At 37.9% G+C, this 23,101-nt stretch overlaps 1 protein-coding gene across 2 annotated transcripts; it reads left to right on the top strand.

The window, feature by feature from the left end:
• Positions 1-3,808: 3,808 nt before the first annotated feature.
• On the top strand, positions 3,809-22,723 carry unm_sa1261 (un-named sa1261). 2 transcript variants are annotated; one of them, XM_077230738.1, is made up of 5 exons: positions 3,823-4,011; positions 5,008-5,076; positions 11,759-11,983; positions 17,601-17,803; positions 19,411-22,723. In XM_077230738.1, exons 3-5 carry the CDS (start codon positions 11,812-11,814, stop codon positions 20,260-20,262), a joined length of 1,227 nt encoding a protein of 408 aa, XP_077086853.1. In that variant the 5' UTR covers positions 3,823-4,011; positions 5,008-5,076; positions 11,759-11,811; the 3' UTR covers positions 20,263-22,723. The 2 variants fall into 2 exon arrangements, with proteins under 2 accessions (XP_077086852.1, XP_077086853.1); XM_077230737.1 differs by lacking the exon at positions 5,008-5,076 and having other exon boundaries at positions 3,809-4,011.
• The last annotated feature ends 378 nt before the right edge of the window (positions 22,724-23,101 follow it).

Raw genomic sequence — 23,101 nt, 5'->3', positions numbered from 1 at the left:
CAAATAAATGCTGTAGATTTTAATTTTCTGTTCATCAAATAATCCTGAAAATATCATGGCTACCACTACAATATATGTGACAATATCATGGCTACTTTTTACAATATATTACAATAGAAAACAGTTATTTTATATTGAAATAATATTTCACAATATTAATGTTTTTACGGTATTTTGATTAAATAAATGCAGCCTTGCTAAACATAAGAGACTTCTTTGAAAAACATTAAACAAATCCGACCTCAAATTTGTGAACAGTGTGTGTGTGTGTGTGTGTGTGTGTGTGTGTGTGTGTGTGTGTGTGTGTGTGTGTGTGTGTGTGTGTGTGTGTGTGTGTGTGTGTGTGTGTGTGTGTGTGTGTGTGAGAGAGAGAATATAAGAACTGAAGATGAATAGAGATGTTGTCAATAGAGCAATAAATAAAGAGCAGTCTGAGTTTGAACACTCAATACAGTATTGATTCGAACAAAGCAGTCGGTCACCTTGCGCTCCATGTGAGTGTTACACAGTGTGCATTTACTGACAAAAACACTTCGTCAGATGTAAGAGCAGTGGAGAAGAAGAAATACGAACGAGAAATATACGAGAAATACACACAGTATTGGTGTTGCGGCACGATGACATGTCGTTGTTTGGGCCAGTGACATTTAACAGGAGATTTACAAATGTAGAGCGAAACGGGCTCTGATGCTCAGGACCCTCGCTGAGATTTACTGAGTGTGATCCTAAAACAGGTGTGTGAACAGTGTGTGTGTGTGTGTGTGTGTGTGTGTGTGTGTGTGTGTGTCTTGTCAACACTGTCTTGTACAGCAGCACTAAATAAATTCCTTCAAAATCTTGTAATGAGCTCCCCAAGGCTCGACAGATTCACCTGTGTGACAGCGGTAGCCATGGTGAGGGCCGTTCACACACACACACACACACACACACACACACACACACACACACACACACACACACACACACACACACACACACACACACACACACACACACAAACACACACACACACACACACACACACACACACTTCCAACAATATGTGGGCTTGGAGAGACACAGCTGAGAACCAGTCCAGGGTTTGGACACGTTTCACAGATCTTAAAAAACCTTGAAATGTATTTTTTTTTTTTTTACAAAACCATTTTTTAAATTGTTTTTTAATAGATTAGTTGGTGCAGATAGTGAAGAAAAACAGCCAACAAGTGTCCAGAATAACAAGTGTCATGTGAAAACAAGCATATAGTGTGCCGAGCTGGAATATAGTCACAGAAGAAGCTCAAATGTGATTTAATTTGGTTTTGTCAGTACATAATTCTGAATTGTGTTTTTTATATTTTTAATGACTTAAATAAAATGTGGAATATTAAAGGGGCTGTATGTAAGAACTTTCATGTATTAATCACTTTTTTACTGCATGTGAACAGCTTTTTTTATATGAGAAAAATACAGTCTGGCAAACATAACTTGATGATGCTTTGACTTTTTGATCCTCTGACCTTTTTGATTTTAATAAACTAATCTTTAATATCTGTTTTTGTCCAGTTGATTTTGTCCAATGTATTCGAAATGATAAAATGGAAGAAAAAGAAGAAAAACATTATCTCAACTTTTGGGAGTATTAGTAAAAGCCCATGCAAGATAAATAAACAAATATATAAAATATGTAACAAATTGTAAATATGACAAGTAAATTCTACTGGATCTATTTTCAAACGGTAACACTTTACTTTTTTCTTTTTTTTTTTACACATAATTTATTATAGTAATGACAGTAAATCATAATTACAATCTAACCCTAAGCCTATAGTAAGTGCATGTTGGTAATAAAAATTCCTCATTTCTTATTTGTGCGATTTGTCTTTAATATTTAACTCAATATTAACTTGTTCACTGAGCTACAGTCAGCCGTGATGTATTCAGTAACAGGACTTTCGTGTGATATTGCTTAAATATATGAGGACTGTGTATAAGATATAAATGCTTCACAACAAGGGTTTGCTCTGAGTCCTGCATAATCTCTGTAGTCAAGCACGCATGCCTCTATGGACTATATTGAGGCTCAACATAAGCTGTAGATGCATGTTGATAATGTGCGCGCACACACACACACACACACACACACACACACACACACACACACACACACACACACACACACACACACACACACACACACACACACACACACACACACACACACACACACACTGCAGACCACAGAGGCATGCTGGCTTTCCTCGTGCAGGACATAATTAAATGTTCTCAGATAAAGCAATCTCCTTCATTCCCACCCAGCACAAAGCAGCAATAACTTAGTTAACTCGCATTCAATTTCTGATGTTGAAGCCTTTTCTCTGCCTCTGGAGTCCTCATGTTTTCCACTGGAAATCTTCCTAGCGCTGGATAGTTTAATATCAGTCCACAGTCCATGAGTGTGAAGGAGCTGAGATGGAGGACGGCGCATTAGCGATTAATCAGAGTAATTTGGCCCGAGTTAAGCTGCTTTACATCCATCACATAAGCAGAGCAGCAGGCCTTCATAGAGACACATGCAGATATGTATAGTGTTTATATAGGCCTAAAGCAAATATTCTGTTGTTACTATTATGTACATACTGTATTACATCAGAATGCAATAATGCAATAATATGCAATGAAGTTGGATATTACATATTCATCTTTATTTATTTATTTACGTGTATATGCAGTTCTGATCCATTATAAAAAATGTATTATTATATTACATTTATCTTACTTAAAATACTCACTCACACTCTTTTTCATCAATGACACAGACATGACAAGTCATCTCAGTGGCAAAAATTGTCCTAAAGACCCTGAATTCACCCCTTATTAATGGATCACCAATTTGTGTATCAAAATTAAACTGGTTCGAAAATTAACTAACATTGATTTAAAACATTTCGAAATTATTGTAACATTTTTACCTGTCTGGGGGAGATTAGCCTACTTTTTGACACAAAGATTGAAAAGTCAATGAGGACAAAGGTAGCTTAAATTAAGCTAACCATCCTCCGCCTCACCTTTAATTCATCAACACATGATATAGTTTAAATGACAAAGAGTTCCCACATCTCGACCAATGAATGACCACGACACTTACAATGATTAGCTACTCAATCACAAATTACTCAAATTATGAAACTAATAATTTTATGGGCATTGCATTCTCAACTTTTCCAGCATAATAACTAGACATGTACTAAATAAATATTTAATGTATTTCCCTGACGTTTCCATGATTTTTCCATTAGCCTACATGTCTCAATTAAATTCAATTCACATTTGTGTAGCTTTTCACAATTCACATCATTTCAAAGCAGCTTTACAGAAAATCCACAGAAAGTCCACATTGATCATGTTATCAGAGGTAACTTTCAGAAATGTAGGCTATACAAAATCACAGTTAGCGAAAAAGGTATTAATTTTAACAATGTAATAATGCAGAAACAATTAGCTCATTGAAGTAATTAATATATGTTTGAAAATCACCATATTTCTAGGTTTTTCATGACTTTGGGAACTGATGTTATCGTATCTGTGCGACTGCAGTCTCTGAATTTTCAAGCGCCTCACGAGAAAAGAAATCTGTACGGAGACAGAATGCACCGACTCCAGTGAGTCATCGCTCTCTTCTCTGATTGGTCGGGCTTGAGCAGCGCTGCCTCAGTTTGCTCTCTGATTGGTTGTTTTCCCAAATGGGCGTGTGTAGCGCTCGCTCAGCCTGTTCTCTGATTGGTCTAGAACGCGGTGGGCTGGAACAGAGCTGTCATTACTAACATCCACCACCAACGGAGAGACAATAGGGCAACGGCAGTCGCTCTGTCGGATGTGTACAAGAATAAATTAAATCAAGGTTTTAAGAAATATATAACAGAGAGGAGAGCTGAGAGATACATGCAGTTATTGCTCCTGATGGTCTAGTTTTAAACATTGACCACGACGGAATGACAGCGGGGTGATTGCGCATCGTTTGCTTCCTGAAAGGTAGGAAACATTACATTGTATTTAACATTAATATATTTGATGAAATATGCATATTGATGCTCAGTCTCATTCTCATTTTCCAATGTCATTTGCCAGTAAGAACTGCTAAATACATGCCTTACTTCCCTAATACCTTACTTTATTTCCAAGGTTTATTATAATACGTATATGTGTTATAATTACATATTATTGGTGCAAGAAAACAGTCAGACGTTCGTTGTTTTCTTATTATTGACATAAAGGTCTCAATGCAGCTGAGCCCTTCACTATGTAATCTGCATAGGAAGCAATCCACTGAAGAACAATAGGCTGAAACACATCTTGAGCTGCTGTTAGACGTGTATAAGTGAAGTGGCATTCCATAGATATATATATATATATATATATATATATATATATATATATATATATATATATATATATATATATGTGTGTGTGTGTAAATTACATGCTAAAGTGAGATGGTTATTCATTTACTTCTTGTTTTTATATTGCATGCATGGATAGCCATGCACATGCACACACACTCACACAAACCCAAAGGCAAAGTGTAAAGTGTACATTCTGTGCATGAACCTGAATGTCCTGTTTATAACCAGTATTGTTCAGACACGATTTTGCTGGCACATATATAAATTCAAATATTTAAATACAAATTTATATGCAAGCTTAATGAGTAATATAGGGTTATTACAGCCTGTAATAACCCTATATTACTCATTAAGTTTGCAAATAAATTTGATGTCATCTAGCAACAATAATTGTAATTTACAGGGCAGATATAATGTGGGATAGATGCATATAATTTTAGATTTGGCTGTTGAGATTTGACACTGACATTTTTACAGAACATTTACTCAGCATTTACATATTTGTTTACTATTACTTATTTGTTTACAGTATTTAAATATCTATGTGTGTGTGTGTGTGTGTGTGTGTGTGTGTGTGTGTGTGTGTGTGTGTGTGTGTGTGTGTGTGTGTGTGTGTGTGCAAAAGAGGTTTTCGGCAGATGCCAATAAGCTGAAAATGCCCAAAATACTGGCCAATGCATGACTGTCACTAGATGTGAGTATTCAGACACACACAGCTGTGTCCTTTGTCTAGATGAGCTTCATTATTTGAATTCCAAGATCTGATATCCAGAGTTTCAACAGTCAGTCAAGAGTCTAGTCTTATAATGTTTAAACTGTGGTGACATTATATTTCATTCTATGACGTTTGTGAAGAAACAATCTTGTAACTGCTTGAATTTAATGAAACCTGAAGTTTATTATAATGCAATTGCAAAATTGTGGTCAAGCAACTTTGGTCAGGCATCCTGCAATGTTTGAAATAAGTATATTTACCAGACCTAAACTCAATCTAGGATTATATGAGCAGCTAGAAAAGACCTTTCATGCAGAGCCACCCAGACAATACCATTTTCAATCCTGTTTACTTCCATAATCTGCCATATTTGGTAATGAAACAGTATATTAAACTAACAATTAATGATATTTATTTAATGATAAAAAGTCTCAAATTTAGATTTTATCCTTCAGGAATTGAAGGGATCTTTTAAAGTGGCCGTTACAGCAAGCGGGGGGCTGGAGGAAGGGTGGGGGATGAAAAAGTGAGAGGCCATTAAAAGGAACAAGGGGGAGCAAGTTATTCTTTTGATAAAAGATCATCAAGACAAACATTTTTATGCACCTGGCCAAGACGACATGCATAAAAAAAATAAATAAAAAAAATATATATATATATATATATTTGGTCAATTTTGATTGTATTGACTCGTGCTCACTGTGAAAGCACTACCAAGCCTCGAGCCCTTAGTGTCTCCACTGATCTGACTTCAAGCGTGAACATATAATGCTTCATAGCGCTGTAAGCATCGTGTGTGTGTGTGTGAGTGTGTGCCAGCATTATAGAACCAGCATTATAGGGTTTTCTCTAAAACGGTGATCTCAAACACGGTTCCTGGAGGGACACTGTCCTGCGAGAGTTTAGCTCCTAATCAACTTAATTTTTTCAGTTATCTTTTTGCTCTGACTCTGGGTACTTTTACATGACAACGATGTACTAAAAACGGAAAAGTTTGTCCTTTGCATTTTTTCTGTGTACAGACGACAACATTGTCAAAACGATCCCTGTTCACACAGATCTGTGAAAATGACTGAAATCGCTGTTTTATTCACGCCAGGCCAGTAGTTGGCGATGTCACTCTGTAAAGAAACACTACGCATCTATAGACTGAACACGTAATACACATCCGCATGACATTACCATTTCAACAATTTCACAGAGACGATAACGATATCGTTTCCAAAAAATGCAAATAGAATCCTGTTTTCAAAAGTTCCCATTTTCAGGCCCTAAAACGCTGTTGTTGTGTAAATGAACGGCCAAAAACACTGCCTGAGCTGCACAGCATTGGACTATAGAAGCCAAACAACAAAATCATTGATAAGAAATCGGAGGTGCACAATACAAGAGACAGTAGGAAGTAACTTAGAAGCAACTCATTTAAAAGGGTTGTTCATCTAAAAATTTTAATTCTGTCATTTACTCACCCTCATGCCGGTCCAATTATTTCTGACTTTTCTTTCTTGTGTGGGACACAAAAGACTATATTTTAAAAAATCTCTCTCCATTTTTTTTCTGTCCATATACAATACAAGACAATGGTGCCTGATAGGGGTGTAACAATACCCTCAAGTCACGATTCGATACACATCACGATACTGAACTCAGGATACGATATTATTGCGATATTCCAAGACATATGATAAAAGTATCACAAAAAATGTACTGTTGATCAAAATGGTAAATCTGGTTTTACATTTTGGGTGTAGTAAATGAATAGGCTTGGTGCTGGTATCCCAAAGCACAGGACAATAGTGACACCAGAATAACATTATTCGTGATTCTGAAGCTGAAAGCAGAATTATTTTAGAGGAATATGCTTGCACTCTGTCACTGACTAGATATATTTAAAATAATGTAGGCCAGTTTTACTGGTAACACACATTTGGCATTATCAGGACCCATAAATAGTCCCCCATTTCATTATTATACATTATATTCAACAATATATATAGTAGTATAATGTAGTACTGACGCTAAAACTCTGTAAACTTGATTTTTTTCTTGCACAACATTTTTTATTTTGGGTGAACTAGCCTATACACAATACATATTGTCACTATTCGTGATACATTGTTGCATTTCTGCATTGCAATATATTGTGACATGATGTATTATTACACCCCCATTTTTTTTTTCTGTCCATATACAATACAAATCAATGTGCCTGATGTAATCTGAACCCTAGCTTTCTTCAACATATCTTCTAGAAGAAAGAAATGTAGGTTTTAAATGGCATGAGGATGAGTAAATGATGACACGAATTTCATTCTGAGCTGAACTATTACTTTAAGGCTTTTGGAAAAATCAATAGTTGCTCAATGGCATCCAGTGAATAAGGTGCGTATATATGAGTATTCTCTGTATATTCCAGATATTAATTCCCTCTGCGCTCCCGCTACACATGCTTGGTGCTGTGATTAATGGTAGAGGGATTTGTGCTGCAAAACCATTCGACAGGCTTATATATCTAGCCTCCATACCTTGATTACTCCATAACTCCAATGGCAATTTCAATCTAGTTTTGAACCCTGTCTAGTTCAGTTTTCAGCGCAAGACAAATCTTCTTCATTACAAAGACTGATGGCGAGAGGTTTTCTGAAAGTACAGAAGGTCCTAACACCATTTTCAGCTGCCACCGGTGGTTTATCTGCCTGTAACTCGATTACCATGGGAACAGAGTAAATAAAATATACTGTCGACAAACAAAATCAGTCTGCTGAGCACTTTCTGTCAATATCTGTACAGGTTTCTCATGTTAAACTGTAAATTGGTAAGAAAGGATTTGTACTGCTCAAATACAAACACCAGGACTACCTGCACTAGGGAGCAAACTAGCCTTGTGAAAAACAAGTGTGCTTTATTTTACTACTTGTAGTGTGCTTCAAGTCTAGTATATTTTTTAAATAAATATACTAGATATTAAATTACTGAAATAAAAGGCTACTTAAGTGTCAAAAAGTCAAAAAGATGTCACCTCAAAGCTGTAGTATGGGTACAGTTCCTCCTTCAATAAAAGTCTATAGGATTTTTTTCTAGCCATTTTATGGCAAAATCTTAAGACAGATCACTTCGAAAACTATACAGCACATTTCTCCTCAACAAGCTGAATTATTCACTGAAGTTTAATAATTATGTTTAGGGGATGTTTGAGTCCTGAATCCTGAATTTCATGTCCGAGTTATGCACTGAAGTTTAATAATTAATTTTAGGGGTTGTTTGAGTCCTGAATCCCGAATTTCATGTCCGAGTTATGCACTGAAGTTTAATAATTATGTTTAGGGGTTGTTTGAGTCCTGAATCCCGAATTTCATGTCCGGGTTATGCACTGAAGTTTAATAATTATGTTTAGGGGTTGTTTGAGTCCTGAATCCCGAATTTCATGTCCGAGTTATGCACTGAAGTTTAATAATTATGTTTAGGGATTGTTTGAGTCCTGAATCCTGAATTTTATGTCCGAGTTATGCACTGAAGTTTAATAATTATGTTTAGGGATTGTTTGAGTCCTGAATCCCGAATTTCATGTCCAGGTTATGCACTAAAGTTTAACATTTAGGTTTAGGGGTTGTTTGAGTCCTGAATCCCGAATATCAGCATAGTGATGCTTGAAGGAAACCTTCTTTCATTAAAGACAATGTCACATGTCATGTGACAGTGGGTACAGGTTGTAGTTGTAGATTACATTGCTATGCATACTGTGCATAATTAGTGCTCACCTCTAAAGGACTTAGATGGATATTTACAGTGAGAGCGTTGAGTGTAGTGGCGTAAGAGCCCGTATGGCATTGATTAAGCTGCTTGTAATGATGATTACCTTTAAATGACTCAGCGCAGGATTTTGGCAGCCACTTCATCTCTTGCAGTATTGCTTTTTCTGTCGAAGCTGGAGGAGGAGAGCCAGAGAAGTAAACAGTGAACATAAGATAAGGAACAGGTCAATAAAGCACCAGGCTCGGCACACTGGTAAAGATGAAGCGAGCTGTGCTACAACATGGCACATTTACTCCAGAGATGAGAAACTGTGTGGGCTGATGATGTCTGTATGTCCACTGGAAAGACCCGCCGAGAAAAGGACATCGAGTTACTGCTCATTATTCTGTTATTGTACACATTTTGTTCAATCTATCTATCAATCTATCAATCTATCAATCTATCTATCTATCTATCTATCTATCTATCTATCTATCTATCTACTGTATAGCCCCTTTCACACAGAGTGATTTTCCGGAATCAGAGAGTGCATTCACACACAACCCGCAAAAAATCCCGTAAAGACACGTGACATCGATGTGACATGTAATGTCTCAGCAGTGTCTACAGTTTGCTTATGAGCTGCGATTTCTCTCTCTCGAGAAACCACGCTTGTGCATTTTTTTTCTCTGATTCGATCATAAACTAGCGCATTACGTACCGTTTCACTAGCCTGCTTTCACTTCATCGTCATCATTACGACACGGCATTGATTACGGCTTTTGTTCACACAGCGCGCATTCCGGGACTGATCCCGGCAATGTTACTAGGTCCCCAACCCGGCATCAATCCCGGGTCGTGTTTGCATTCACACAGAAGGCGTTCTGGCAATTTCCCGGGATCAACGCGCTGTGTGAAAGGGGCTTATCTATCTATCTATCTATCTATCTATCTATCTATCTATCTATCTATCTATCTATCTATCTATCTATCTATCTATCTATCTTTCTATCTATCTATCTATCTATCTATCTATCTATCTACCTATCTCTCTGTCTGTCTAACTCTGTCTATCTGTCTAACTCTATCTATCTATCTATCTATCTATCTATCTATCTATCTATCTATCTATCTATCTATCTATCTATCTATCTATCTATCTATCTATCTGCCTGTCTAAATCTATCTATCTATCAATCTATCTGGGACATTCTTGTTACTTGCATCATCTTGCATCTTTTCCCCCTGGAGAATGGCTCATACAGCACATATATCAACCAAACGTATTTAAAATTCAGGTGTGATGTGGTTGTCCCTTTATTTCGCAAGTCAATGATGCATGAACAGAACTGAATGTAGCACTCGAATCAATTGTTTTCTGCTGCGGTGTGAATGTTACCCACTAGAGCAAGACTTTCTTATTACCTGACACAGTCCCCCTTTTATTGTATTTGTGATCCTTTAATCCTTGTGATGGGAAGTTGAATGACCTAGATTTGTGCATGGGGTTCAAAGTGTTTGATGAGTAGCCTAAAAAAAAACAGCTCCACACTTTCCCTCTCTCTCTCCCTCTCTCTCCCTCTCATACATACACACACACACACACACACACACACTTTAATATTTCCACAGATGGTGTCAATGAACAGGAAGTGCTGTCATCCTGTCTTATTCAACACATTCTTCTCTATTAATGAGCACTGGCAGGACCGATGTGCCATCAGGACTCCAAATTCATTCAGAAATCTCATCAGGCAGTCTGTTATATTAGTGGAAATCCCATTGAGCATTCTTTAAGATGGCCATAATGAGATCTAATATCTCACGACATTCTAATTTAGTTTCACAAAATTCACACTGCCTTTAAATTGTTTTCCTACATATGCTAAAACAACAGATGTTTCGGGAAATAAAAGCATGCTAAAACTCCAATTTGCAAGTTTGATCTATTTTTGCTAACACTTTAATTTAATGTGTCATTGTTACACATGTTAAATGTAATTACTAACAGTAAATTATGCAATTCAATTATTACAAGCATCTAACCCTAAAACAAACCATAATCCTAACCCTATAGTAAGTATCTGTTGTTCATTAATAATGCTCAATACTTAATTGTATAACTACATTGTAACAAGGACACCTTAAAATACAGTTTTACCAAATTATCTTTTATTAAATTATGTTACACATACCGGCATTATATTGGCCATTGGTCAACCTTTTTTTGACAATCTTAAGTTGCTTAGAAAAGTAATAAAGCATGCAATAGCTTCAGCCAGATTCATGTTTTGGGTGTCATTCATGTTCGCAAATGGTGTCAGACACAGATTCCCAGCATCTTAGGCTGTGTTTGTACTATTTTTTGTGCATTGCAACTACATACTTACTTTATGAATGATATTCCTCTCATTTTGTTCTTTTTGACTTGGCTTCTTTTTGACTCCAATATAGCACCGATATAGTGCATGTTAGCTGAAACAATAGGACATGGTGTTATGCAACAGGCCAGTTTGTCCTCTAACACCTTTATAGAGAGTGTTTCGTGGTGGGGAAGTAAAAAGCCCTATGGGACTATGTGATTTTAGCATTACAAAAGGGATCGGTACGGGTCTGTGCGCTCTGATCTTTTGTTCTGCTCAGTTCCTCTCATGCGTTCTCATTTGAGAGACAGTCTGTGATGTCGTGCACATGAAAGGGTCTCCACAGAACAGAAAGAAGATCAGTGAACTGTAGGATGCATGAGGTTATATAAAGACTTGTTTGCGTTGCTAACCAATGCCCACAATCTCTGTATCTGTGATGTTACTGATAAAGTGTGTGTCCAATGCAATCAGGTTCAGCTGCACTAGGTGTGGAACTTGTTATTTTAGGTTATTTTATCATGTATGTCAACAATCTCCTCTTTTTTTCCTTCTCCTGCCTTTAGAATTTTAAATCATCACCGTTGTCGTGGTAACTGGCCTCTCCGTCTCTGGAATAATGAGCTCCTCACCTCACATGTCCCGTTCCTCTATTGACATCCTGGAAGAGCTGCAGCTCATCACTGCCGAGAACCTGGAGAAACTGGACTTTAATAAATACTATGAGGTCATCAGGGAGCTTGGGAAGGGCACCTACGGCAAGGTGGACCTGGTCATACACAAGATCAGAGGTAGGTTGAAGGAGATAGATAGCATGGATGTTACAGACAGGACTTGATAATTTTGTGAGGGTATAGAAGTACAGTATGTTCATCACTGGCCTTTCAACAACATGCCAATTGTTGAGATGAAACATCTTTCTATAAACACATTCTAAAAAAAAATCTTATCTACACTGTTAAACCTTGCTGTAAAAATGGCCAAATTCTGACAGCAACATACCATTTTCCATTAAAACAGTAACATACCGTAGAAAACTATGCTTTATTGGTAATATTTGTAGTTTTCGAGAAAGTATCCTACAGGAATATACTGTGAATTAACAGCGCTCAAAGTCGACTTTTAGAGGCTGTGTTCAAAATCACACCCTATGCCCTCATTCATTATTCAATTACATTTGTTCACTAATATAGTCCACTTGACAGAGTGAATAAAAATATTTGAGTTAATTCAGACATTGATGAACACCTGACAAGCAGAATCACTGAAGAACAGTGAAACAAGTATAGAAAAAAGAGTAGAGATGAGCAGAAACACAAGAACTGACTTCCAGCCACAGCCTTAAGGCCCTTTCAGTGTGAAACCAGTTTATTTCATACATGTAAAGAAGTTATTGTTGAGAATTAACAGAGGTTTAGATATTGTTTTATTGAAAATAATAAAGTGTATCGTCACCATTATGGTGATCATTGTTTTGTTTGTTTTTTTACATTCATTTCAGGACTTTTTTTTTTTTCTTACAGTTCAGAAGCTCCATGCAATTTTAAAGACTATAAGTAATGAAAGTATATTAAAGCACATAATGACCAGGGTCTGCCAAGCACCATAAAAGCAGTACATACAACTTGTATGCTACTGGGTCTTCTGCAGACTATGCTCTCCATTTAATAGTAATTGATGTCTTGAGATATGAAAAGGATCTCATTTGTGGATTTTCTTTCCTATGTAAATTTTTCCTATTCAAACTGACTGAGAATGTTTGTACACAAAAAATGAAATCCACCTACAAACACACAAGCACACATTTGTCTCCGTCCTATGAAATCATGCATTATTTATCAGTCATCTTTCATATTTTCAAGATCCTCTAGACGACGTACGCTTTCACACGAGAGCTTTTGGAATGGACACGAGTCCATCTGACATACAGTAGAAGTTTAATTCTCTTGACTACTGAATAGATGGTCTTGTGTACAGTTCATAGATTCACCACACAAATACAAGTGCCGTTCTCCTAGCAATTTTTGGCAGCTCCGTCTGAGTTGCTATGTGTGTGTTTTTTTTTGCTACAGTTGTAAACGAAAAGCCTTTCGATTACATTATGTCCATGCTGTTCTTTGTGAAAAGGAGATGGTGAAGCTAGTCAACCAACATGTTTTTTGTCTGGAGGTGCTTCATGGCCAAGGATGTCTTGCTGGTTTAAGCCTCGTTGGAACACCAGCAACCATCATGAATGCATAGCTTTAAAAAAACAAGCACCTCCTCCCAGCTACAGTTTCAGATTCTTTCAGGATATCCAGATGTTCTGATCAAGACGTCACGTTTACCTTTCTTTTTTTAGAAGCGTATTGATGGTCTCCAGCCTATAAAGTGCCCCCTGTTTGGCTTGTGCAGTCTCCAGATTTCAAAGAGATGCAAAACACACCATCTGTCAGCATCCAAAATCCCCATCAGTCTCACCTTATTTATTATTTACATGCAGTATGGGCCATACTTAGAGAATTGATGCTGCAATGCATTGTGGGGGCAGTTCCGGGAATCCACTATCCCGCTGGCCTCAGCAGAACTCGTCTCGTGAGCTGTCATAAAATTTACATCTCAGGATATCTGCTCTAATACCTGACAGATATTGCATGCATCTATATCATGGGACATCCTTCAGAGAAAGTGTGTGTTGGAATATCACCAGGGGAGTGAACTGAATTTGTATTTGCTATTTTTGTGGTTTGCTTTAAGGCCTCCGCTGTTCTTGACAGTTTCATGTTATTTGTGGGAATTCTCAGACTCTAATTAAATGTTTTGTATTCCAGATATATATATATATACTTTGTCTCTTCCATTAAAGTGGACTCAAATATTGATGTAAGTCTACTGCTCAGGGTTATTGTACTGTACCTCTTTAAGTTCTCTCTTTAATACTGCGTTCCATCTAATACTCCTACAGGTTGTACATAACATCTCTGACTTCTGACCACTAAAATGTTCTATTGCCCGGAGGTTGTAGAGTGCTGTCATTTTGGTTTGTGAACAACGGACGTCTCCAAGCAACTAAATTGCAGAGGATACACAGTGCTGTGCAATGCTTACATTTGCAGATGTACAATTATCAGCTGAGAGAATCATGTGTTTCATACTGTGTTTTACACACCTACGGCTTAATTATCTTGTAATGTAGGAACTCACTGATGCATTTCAATGGCTTAAAAGTGAATGTTTATCATGAACTGATGTCATACAGCTGGATCTCTGGGCGAAATCAGAATTGTGGATTTCTGCACAATTTCCCTAGGTGAAAGTCTGAGTTCAAGTGGTGTTCAATTACACTTTTCCAAGTAGGAAGTTCAGACATTCAGAATGTAATGCAGCAGAATATCATCTGCAACCCACTAGCATGGATAACATCTTGGATTACCAGGCTCTGATTATTTAAAAAATCTTTGGGCTATTTAAAAAAAGGACAAGCCCTTAGCTGTATATATAGTAAATATGTCAACATAGAGTCTGTCAAACCATTACTTGGCTTTACAAATCCTTATTTGCACAGAGGACTACACTGTAGTATCTCAGTACATCAGAAAGATGTACTGCGTTTGCGTTTTCTCTGATCAACTACAAATTGTAATGCGACAATTCCCAATTAGTTTCCACCTAATGCAGTCCCAGATTAGGAGCTTTGGCAGTTAAAGAAATTAGCCACCAGGGCGGTTCCCCCGAGAACTAAATTTCCCCTAGGGCCATTTCCCAGGTTGCATTCGCACCGCCAGCGGACATTGACGTCATTTAAGTGCCGCATTCAACAACGTCAACAACTGGAAAATGGAGGACGGCGTGATTGGAGCTGTGTTTTGTTGTCTGTCGTGGGATTCGTGATGGAATGTAGACGTATAAGTTATGCGATGGAGAGGGCTAAAAGACGAAATCTCCTACGACAACTTGCAGTGCTAAACAACACAACACCGCAGACAAATGTGACAGGTAAATGCCGTTAACATTAGCTTTATGTATGTTTATGTCTTGTAACAATATAAAATACTTTACACTTTAAACTTTACACGGTTTTTAGAAATGGTAGGTGCTGTTTCGAATGAGATGTGTTCGACCAATCAGCGTACACTTACTTTATTGGTAGTTTCTATTGTGTTGGGTTAGACCCTTAATTTAATTTTTATCACTTAATTAATTTAGTTCATCCAAAAGGCGTTCCTAGAACTAAAAAACGGTGCAAACAAGCCAAAAAGAAAGTTCAAGGAACTAGGAACAGGTTCCTCCAGTGCAAAAGCCCCTATTGTCTATCATCTGCCTGAGCAGGTGCAACTGTCGGCTGTGCTTATAATGAGGGTCCTTTGTGAAGGCCTTTATCTTGTACACACAGGCAGCTTCTGCTATCTGTTGTGTTATGTAATAACAAAGTTGGGGGCGGGGGTTCCTCTTGCCATTTGACCTTCCTTTTAAGTGCTTAGCAGCTGCTAACCATCTGCAGTATTATACAAATCGTGACTTCTATAGTGATTCTCAAGCAAAATCTGTCTTTTTTTGTTCAAGACATTGAAGAGACTATATGACTGACAATAACAGTTTGCCCCATTTAGTGAGTCAATAAGCCTCAAAAATTGAACAGCAGAAAACGATACACATTTAAAATATGGCATATGGCACAAGTGTCTGTGAACACTGGGGAAATTGGTGGAAATGTGTAGTTTTTGTAATCAGTAATATTCTGTCAATATTTCACAGAAAACTAAGTGGAATACACAGTTCTGCATGTGGATATCTAAGGGCTTTTTCAGACCTGTAGATCGCTTGCTTTGTTCCTAAACAGGGATTAAAATTGTTACAATGTTGCAATATTTTTTCTTGTTTTGGTTCGCTTACACAAGGCAGCATTTCGAAATGGACCAAAACACATGTCACTTGTGAGTAAACTCCTCTCATTGGTTAAAGCAAGTTCTTAATTGGTTCTGCTCATAGCGGTTATCCGTCAGGATTAAATCAGATGATTAAAGCCCATCTCTTAAGCCTGGTTCACACGGGATGATTTTAAAATTGTCGGCCGATTTTCCAAACCTGAGAGACCCCACACAAGGCGATAAAAAATCACGGGTCTAACAGTTTTGGTCATAGAGAGTGTGGTGTGCAGCCACACGGCAAAATCCACACATTACACAAAAACCGATTTGACTACCGGGCATTCCCAGGTCAGACGGAAAATCCCTCGAGATCAAACGTGACTTCAGAGTAAACAATCATGGCGGACGAAGAGGATCCAGTGGCGATAGTTTGTTTTTAACCGAATCCATCTCCGACGTCCACTGGACTTTCTGTCGCGCCTTGCCACCGGCTGTTTTGATTTTGTTTCCCGGTGCTTCCTCTGCGCCTCATCACCTCGCTTTCTGATTGGCTACACGCCAGAGTCCACAGGCTGCGTGCTTTGTTCTGAAATATGTTTGTCTGATAAAATTTTAATTAGGCATTTCACTTCGTCTTTGCTACAGGTTAACCCACGATTCATTTTGAGAGGCATTTGCAAAACAAACACTTCTGCCCTGTACGAACTGTGTAACACAATGCACGTAACTGTGTGTACGTGTGTGTGGGGGGGGGGGATTAGGACGATTCTAAGGTCCTTGGTCAGACAGGTGGCCCGTTCGGCGCTCGAACCCATGCCCCATATTAAGAGACAGCCTAGTTTGTTGGTCCATTGGGTTGGATTGCTTTCTCGCCACAAGTGAACCGCTCCAGAGTTCGTTTTCGAGCGGCCCAGGCCACCAAACAAACCCTCCAAACGTGTCAGGTGTGAAAGTTCTTTCTCAGATGCATCTGTTATATTATAAACATGATTTTGTTTATCGTTGGGCTGATAAAAACCACTGCAGATGTCTTCCAATCTGATTCGAGCCTGCCGTGGATTGGTGATGTCCATCTGAGACCATCCTCCTCATTTTACTAGTGAAAGTCATTTGATGCATTGATGCAATAAAACAGTTTTTACTGCAATGAAAATCAACTGGTGCCCCTACATAATACAATGTGTTTACTGCAGTTGAACATTGCAATTAATCAAAGTGTGTAGCTAGAACTGTTTGCATTCTTACTTTCATGGCTTTAATGAGCAAAAAAAAGTTAGAGCAGAATTAACCAAAAGAAAATAGATTCATGTTAGCTGTTTTTGCTTCAGGTATTCTTTCAAATCCTTTTTAAAACTTCCTTTAGAATTTATAGTCAAAAAAAGCTGTTCCCTTGAAAAGTTATTACCCATATTAATACATGACTTGACATTGTCTCTGTGTGACATTTAAAAAGAGCACATTCAGATCTTGCAAGTAGGCCATTAGCTTTGTGTCAACGGCAGAATAATCAGCAATGCTTTAAAAGCTAAGCAATGTTAACCTCTACCTCTGTTCCCTCCAGGCACAAAAATGGCCCTGAAATTCTTGCGAAAGAAAACCACTAAGCTGAAGAGTTTCCTTCGCGAGTACAGCATCTCTCTATACCTGTCACCCTGTCCTTTCATCATCAACATGTTTGGCATCGCATTCGAGACTGATGAATACTACATCTTCGCTCAAGAGTATGCGCTGGCAGGCGATCTCTTCGACATCATTCCTCCGCAGGTGAGACAACGAGAACTTCTGTACCACACTTGAATCTCTTCTAATAGACATATTCATACTGTGCACTAAAGAAGTCCTAAATGAAACCATTTAAATGATTTGGTTCAATGAAGATGTTTATTATTGACCAGTATTATTGACTTAACTTAGATTTTAGATATTTAGATAAACTTTATTGTCATTATAAACATGTATAACAAATTGAAAACTATGTTGTACCAATACACTTTTACCAATATCATACCATGTTGTACCATTGTCATAAAATAATGAAAATTGAGTCATATAAAGCAATGTAAATCTCTTTATTACAATGTTATTGATTGTTTTGGGTGATTGCCAGGGTGTTGCTAGGTAGTTGCTACAGGTTTTAGACTGGTGGTTAGTGCATTGCTATGTGGTGACTAGGATGTTCTGGGTGGTTGCTTACTGGCATTAAGCCAAAAGAGCTCATCCTCAAGTCTTTGTGATATTCTTGTTAGTAGATATGCCTCCTTTAATGCAAATCTATGGGATTTTTCCCCTTCCTTAATGGTCCTCTTTTATATCTGACGCATGATTTGAGTCTCATTCATGTCTGGGCGATTTACATGGTGAAGTTTAGTAATTAGGGTTAGGGTTTTGTTTGATTACTATTTCGCATCTCTGTATCTTCCCCTTTTTACTTTGTTCAGTGTTGACAACCTAGCGACTTTGACGCTAGATTAAGTGACTTTTAAGACACATTTAGCAACTTTTTTTTTTTGTAAAGCGTGTGGCAAACCACAATTTAGTTTCCCAATCTTGTACAGTCTCATGAGCATCATGCTTTCCCACTGTTGAGACTGTGCGCTGTCAAAGACTAAATAAGAAAGACAAACGATCATTTTAATATAAATATAAATCATGTTAATAGAGCAGCAGCATGGAAGTGACACACATAATCTTAATGGGCTTTGTTTCAGTCCCTATTTCATATTCTCGTTCCATTGCCTGACAATATAAACAGATACATATGTAAATCAGAACAGATTTATAGGGGATTAGGCTGTATTAAAATAAAGTATGTGAACACAGAGAGGAGAGAAACAAAGAAATTTTAAGGACTGACACTAGACAGATACGATGTAATGATGTCACTAATATGTAAATGAGCGTATGACATCATCATCATCTATTCAAGTCAAGTCACCTTTATTTACATAGCGCTTTTTATAATACAGATTGTTTCAAAGCAGCTTTATAACAGGAAAATAATGCAACAAAGTTTGTTTCTAGAAGAAAATAGCATCACAGTCCAGCTTAAGTAAGTTCAGTGAGGGTTCATTTGTGTTGTAAAAAAGTTATTAATGTAGTTCATTTATATATGAACAAAAAAATTATATAATTTATATATGTAGACGCTCTCTAGCTAGATTTACCAACTTTCTGAGCAGTCTTCAGCTACTTCCCATTGAACTTAGTTGGCAACAGTGCCTTTGTTGGCAGCTAAATGAGGACTTTGTGTTCCCTGCAAACTTGTTGCTGCTTTACAAAAAGTCTTCAGATTTGTCAGTCTGTGAGAATTGTGATAATATCCATTATGTAACCACATGGCGTCTAATTCTGTACTCTCTCCTTGTGCGTAGGTGGGACTGCCGGAGAACGTTGCCAAGCGGTGTGTGCACCAGGTGGCGATTGCTCTGGATTACCTGCACTGCAAGAAGCTGGTGCATCGTGACATAAAGCCGGAGAACGTCCTCATTTTTGACAAGGATTGCCGGAAGGTGAAACTCTCAGACTTTGGCATGACAAGGCGCGCCGGCTCTCCGGTGAAGCGGGTGAGCGGGACCATCCCGTACACGGCGCCAGAACTGTGCGACCCCAGTCGACAGGAGGGCCTGTGCGTGGACTACAGCACCGACGTGTGGGCTTTTGGCGTGCTTCTGTTCTGCATGCTCACCGGGAACTTCCCATGGGAGAAAGCGCTGCCGTCCGACGCCTTCTACGAGGAGTTTGTGCGCTGGCAGCAGCGGCGGAGGCGGACCAGCGCAGTGCCTTCGCAGTGGCGTCGTTTCACTGACGATGCGCTCCGCATGTTTCGCTGTCTGCTGTCCATCGAGCAGGACCACCGATGCTCCGTCAAAGATGTCTTTAGCTACTTCAGCTACTGCTGGATGCTCGACACGGAGAACGGGAACACGACACACGCCTCGGGCGGGAACTGCAACGGTGGCGCGGTGATGAATAACCGTCAGGCTGAGCTTAGCTCTTCTTCCTCTGAAGAAGATGAGTTGGTGGACCGATTGAAGCAACAGAGCTTGTCGCCTGTGCGTGGAGTAGCTAAAGGGATTGTGATGGAGCCGGTGATGGCGCACTTCTCCTCTACATCCACCAACAGCTCGGCTTCCTCCAATGGCGGCTATGAGCGCGTCTCCCGTGACAGCAACGGCAACAGTGGTCGAATCCTGGTCACGACGCCAATTGAAATATGCGTGTAGAGAGGTCACTTGAATTAACCTACCTTGCACATATACCTGGGATCACTAGATGACAATAAGGACTCAAGTCCTTGCGAAGCATCATTAGGAAAAGTGCGTACAAGTGCTCCAAGAGCATCCCAAGGAGAGTTGACAGCATGAAACTATTCCCGATGAAGAGTATCTCTGAGGGAACGTGTAAGACAATCGACTAAGCCTGCTGATTGTGCATCAACCATGTTTTCCACGTACTATTCGACCAAAACGACATTGAAAACTTCCGAAGAATTGGGGAAAAAACTCTTCTATGAAAATATGGAGCAATATGTTGACTTTGTTGGCAAAAAAATTATTGAAATCAATTAAGATTGGAAAAACTTTGGAAAAAACAGCTAAAACATTTGACGTGGAGACTTAACGTGGCTTCAGAAGCACAGTAGGAGCTGTGTTGGTATTGTTTCGTGCTTGTGTATCCCTGTGGTCGGTCAGTGGATATGACTTATTGATTACTTTATACGTGTGTTGTATTATTCATTTAGGTCTTGACCTTTTTGTTATTTATTTAATACTGTAGCATTACAGTGTTTAATTATGATATTTTGGATAAACCGCACTGTCAAGTCTCAGTTTGCTCAATATTAATCTGAAACTATAAAAAAAGTCACTTAATTGCAGAAGACTGTTAGGAAGGTTTGAATGGTAGATGCAAAAAGTCTCTTCAGAGTAACGTATAGATGCATGTAATTCCTCTCGATCTAGCAAGGCCTAATGTGAAATAGTTGTACAAATCTTGCATTCAGAAACAAGGCTGTGGGTTTCCCGCTAAATACAAGAGCGATTTAGACATGACGGCTCCCAGAAGCACAAAACCCTTCAAAAAACCTTCAGCCTTTGTGTGTTGCCATACAGTTCATACCGTAAGAACAGTACAATACCACATTACATCCATTTCCTTTTTTGGGTGTACATTTGCACATCATAGATGTAGGCCCTGATAGCACACGTATTTCACTTGAGACGTCTTTTTGATTTCCTCTAGATGTCAGTTTTGGACCCCTTGTAATGTCTTGGACAAGTTCCTGTCGGACGTTAGATCGATTTAGATTTTTATATATGAATTTGCTCTTTTCAAGATGTTTATCAGATGTTTATCTATGCTTTCCAGATGATGTTCTCTTTCATAGATGTCTTGTTGACATACGTGTGCTTTGCTTACCGAGTGAAGGATTTCTCAGGTATACCATTCACTGTGTAATATTCAAAAGTCAACATGAAATCAAAATTTAAATTATCTTAAACTTATCTTTATCTTAATACACATGTCTGTTCTTACTGTGCACAACTGGTCTTACCAACTTTGCACATTATTCAAATAAAGAAAGATTTCAGCCTCTAAAAAGGTATTATTTTTGGATCACATCACAAATCCCAATTACTTTCAAACTCTCTCCTCCAAACACCTGACTTCATTCTGGTACAGTATGTAAGAGACACTTTTCACAATCAAAGTAATTCAGTTGACACCCTATATTTTTTCTCATTTTAAACATCCTGTTTTACATTAAAATGTTAATTGTGGTTATTAGTAAAACTGTTGTTAAAATGTGTTTTAAACCCAACTTCAAGTTGTCTTTAACACCCAGTTTGTTAAGTGCAGGAAGGGTGTGTTAAATGAAGATGTCATATTTATGTTTCATAACTAATGGGTTAGTGACGTGTAAAAGAATCTGCTGCTTTGTGTCAGGGAATGAAGGTCCAATTGAATTTCTATATAAGATCCTTTTATTTGAGGCATTAGTTACATATTAAAAATGTTACTAGCTGCTAAACCTGGTATACTTTTGCATTTAGACTAAAATGACAATAAAGTGGATTGTACTACCCATTGTACTACCCACTACCCCGATTGTTCCACACAAGTCTTGCGCAATTTAACATTTTTTTTTTTTTTTTTTTGATTTGTTCGATTTTGTATTCTTGTTCGAAGAAAGGTATAGCAAAAGATAATGTGCTGGACCTGTTTTGATCTTGTGTTGTTAAAATTTAAATAATAAAAGTGTTGATGACAATGTTTGAAAGGGCATTTTGCATGGATATAACAGAAAAGTTGGTATCTGTGCTACTTAGAATTGTGACAAATATTGTGTAGTAATACGTTCAATTAGCACAAGTTTGATTAACTTGATAAAAATTTCAGTGGAGTCGAAAATGACAATGTGCAAATAATAAAATAAATGTTTTTGTATACTTCATGTGCAGAACAACAGCAGGCCAACAGTACATTGATTTGCTCTCATAGACAATAAATCATGAAGAAACTCAATGTTACACTGAAAGACATTTTAACACTTCGAAATGTTTGAGGAATACAAGACCATTATGAAAATCTTTCGTTGAAAGGACAAAAGCAAACCCAGAAATATTTGCATGAATCAACATTGCACTGGAGAAACATTGTAGAAATAAACACTAAAATACTGAATGCTGTGGCTTTTGTGTATTTTTTTTTTCTGAAGCGTTATAGAGGCTGGTTTTCATATATTCTGTGCTCCAGTTTTGATTTTTGAAATGCGTAAATGCAAAGTTCATATACTTTTTTCATGTCCCACCATATTAATCTGACTGCTGATCTTCCTGTTCCTATTATCTGAGAATATTTCACTCCCTTTACCTGACCTTGGGTATTATAAAAATAGCATACAAGTAGTCCCTCACATTGCAGTGGTATTACAAAATAAATCAACCTCCATTAGGCCACTAAAATATGTCTATTAAAAACAGATTCTATTTTAGTTCTTTATAAATCAAATTCAGTCAAGCATTATTCGAACTCATGACAAATGCAATTGTTGATATCTGT

The sequence above is a fragment of the Siphateles boraxobius genome, unplaced genomic scaffold, assembly GCF_051911475.1.
Source record: "Siphateles boraxobius isolate OS27281-9 unplaced genomic scaffold, OSU_SipBor_1 15, whole genome shotgun sequence".
NCBI lineage: Eukaryota > Metazoa > Chordata > Actinopteri > Cypriniformes > Leuciscidae > Siphateles > Siphateles boraxobius.
The sequence above is the reverse complement of the archived record's forward strand: the minus strand, read 5'-3'. Positions and strand labels throughout refer to the sequence as shown.

Bases quoted from the DNA above. Each gene is read 5' to 3' on its own strand.
- unm_sa1261 (XM_077230737.1), top strand. From the start codon at position 11,812: ATGAGCTCCTCACCTCACATGTCCCGTTCCTCTATTGACATCCTGGAA. The intron at 11,984-17,600 runs GTAGGTTGAAGG...TGTTCCCTCCAG, and splicing joins GGTCATACACAAGATCAGAG to GCACAAAAATGGCCCTGAAA. The intron at 17,804-19,410 runs GTGAGACAACGA...CCTTGTGCGTAG, and splicing joins TCGACATCATTCCTCCGCAG to GTGGGACTGCCGGAGAACGT.